This window comes from Charadrius vociferus, unplaced genomic scaffold (assembly GCF_000708025.1).
Source record: "Charadrius vociferus isolate BGI_N301 unplaced genomic scaffold, ASM70802v2 scaffold14, whole genome shotgun sequence".
Lineage (NCBI taxonomy): Eukaryota > Metazoa > Chordata > Aves > Charadriiformes > Charadriidae > Charadrius > Charadrius vociferus.
The window spans coordinates 9,313,842-9,314,069 of NW_009648876.1; the positions used below are offsets into that span (position 1 = coordinate 9,313,842).

At 72.4% G+C, this 228-nt stretch overlaps 1 protein-coding gene across 1 annotated transcript in view; it reads right to left on the reverse strand.

Moving 5' to 3' along the window:
- ISCA2 (iron-sulfur cluster assembly 2) overlaps window positions 1-228 on the reverse strand; it is a 7,732-nt gene that overhangs the window by 1,423 nt on the left and 6,081 nt on the right. The window contains exon 2 of the mRNA XM_009887029.1: window positions 55-222. Coding sequence (XP_009885331.1) covers window positions 55-222 — 168 coding nt within the window. The remainder of the gene's footprint in view (window positions 1-54; window positions 223-228) is intronic.

Here is a 228-nt window from a genome sequence, read left to right on the forward strand (position 1 = left end):
TCCCCTACGGGCCCAGGGCAGGCCAGGCAGCTTGGAAATCCCTCCCAGAGGCACCAGAGCTGCCTCCCAGGGTCCCTACCTTCACGCAGCTCTCGCTGAGGAAGACCTGTCCCTCGCTGGGGTCGCTCTCCGTCGGGCCCGGCTGGGAGAAGGACGATGCCCACCGCAGCGGGCGGCCCACCATGCAGGCAGGGCCCGGTGGGGGCCCGAGCAGCGCTCGCCCTCGGC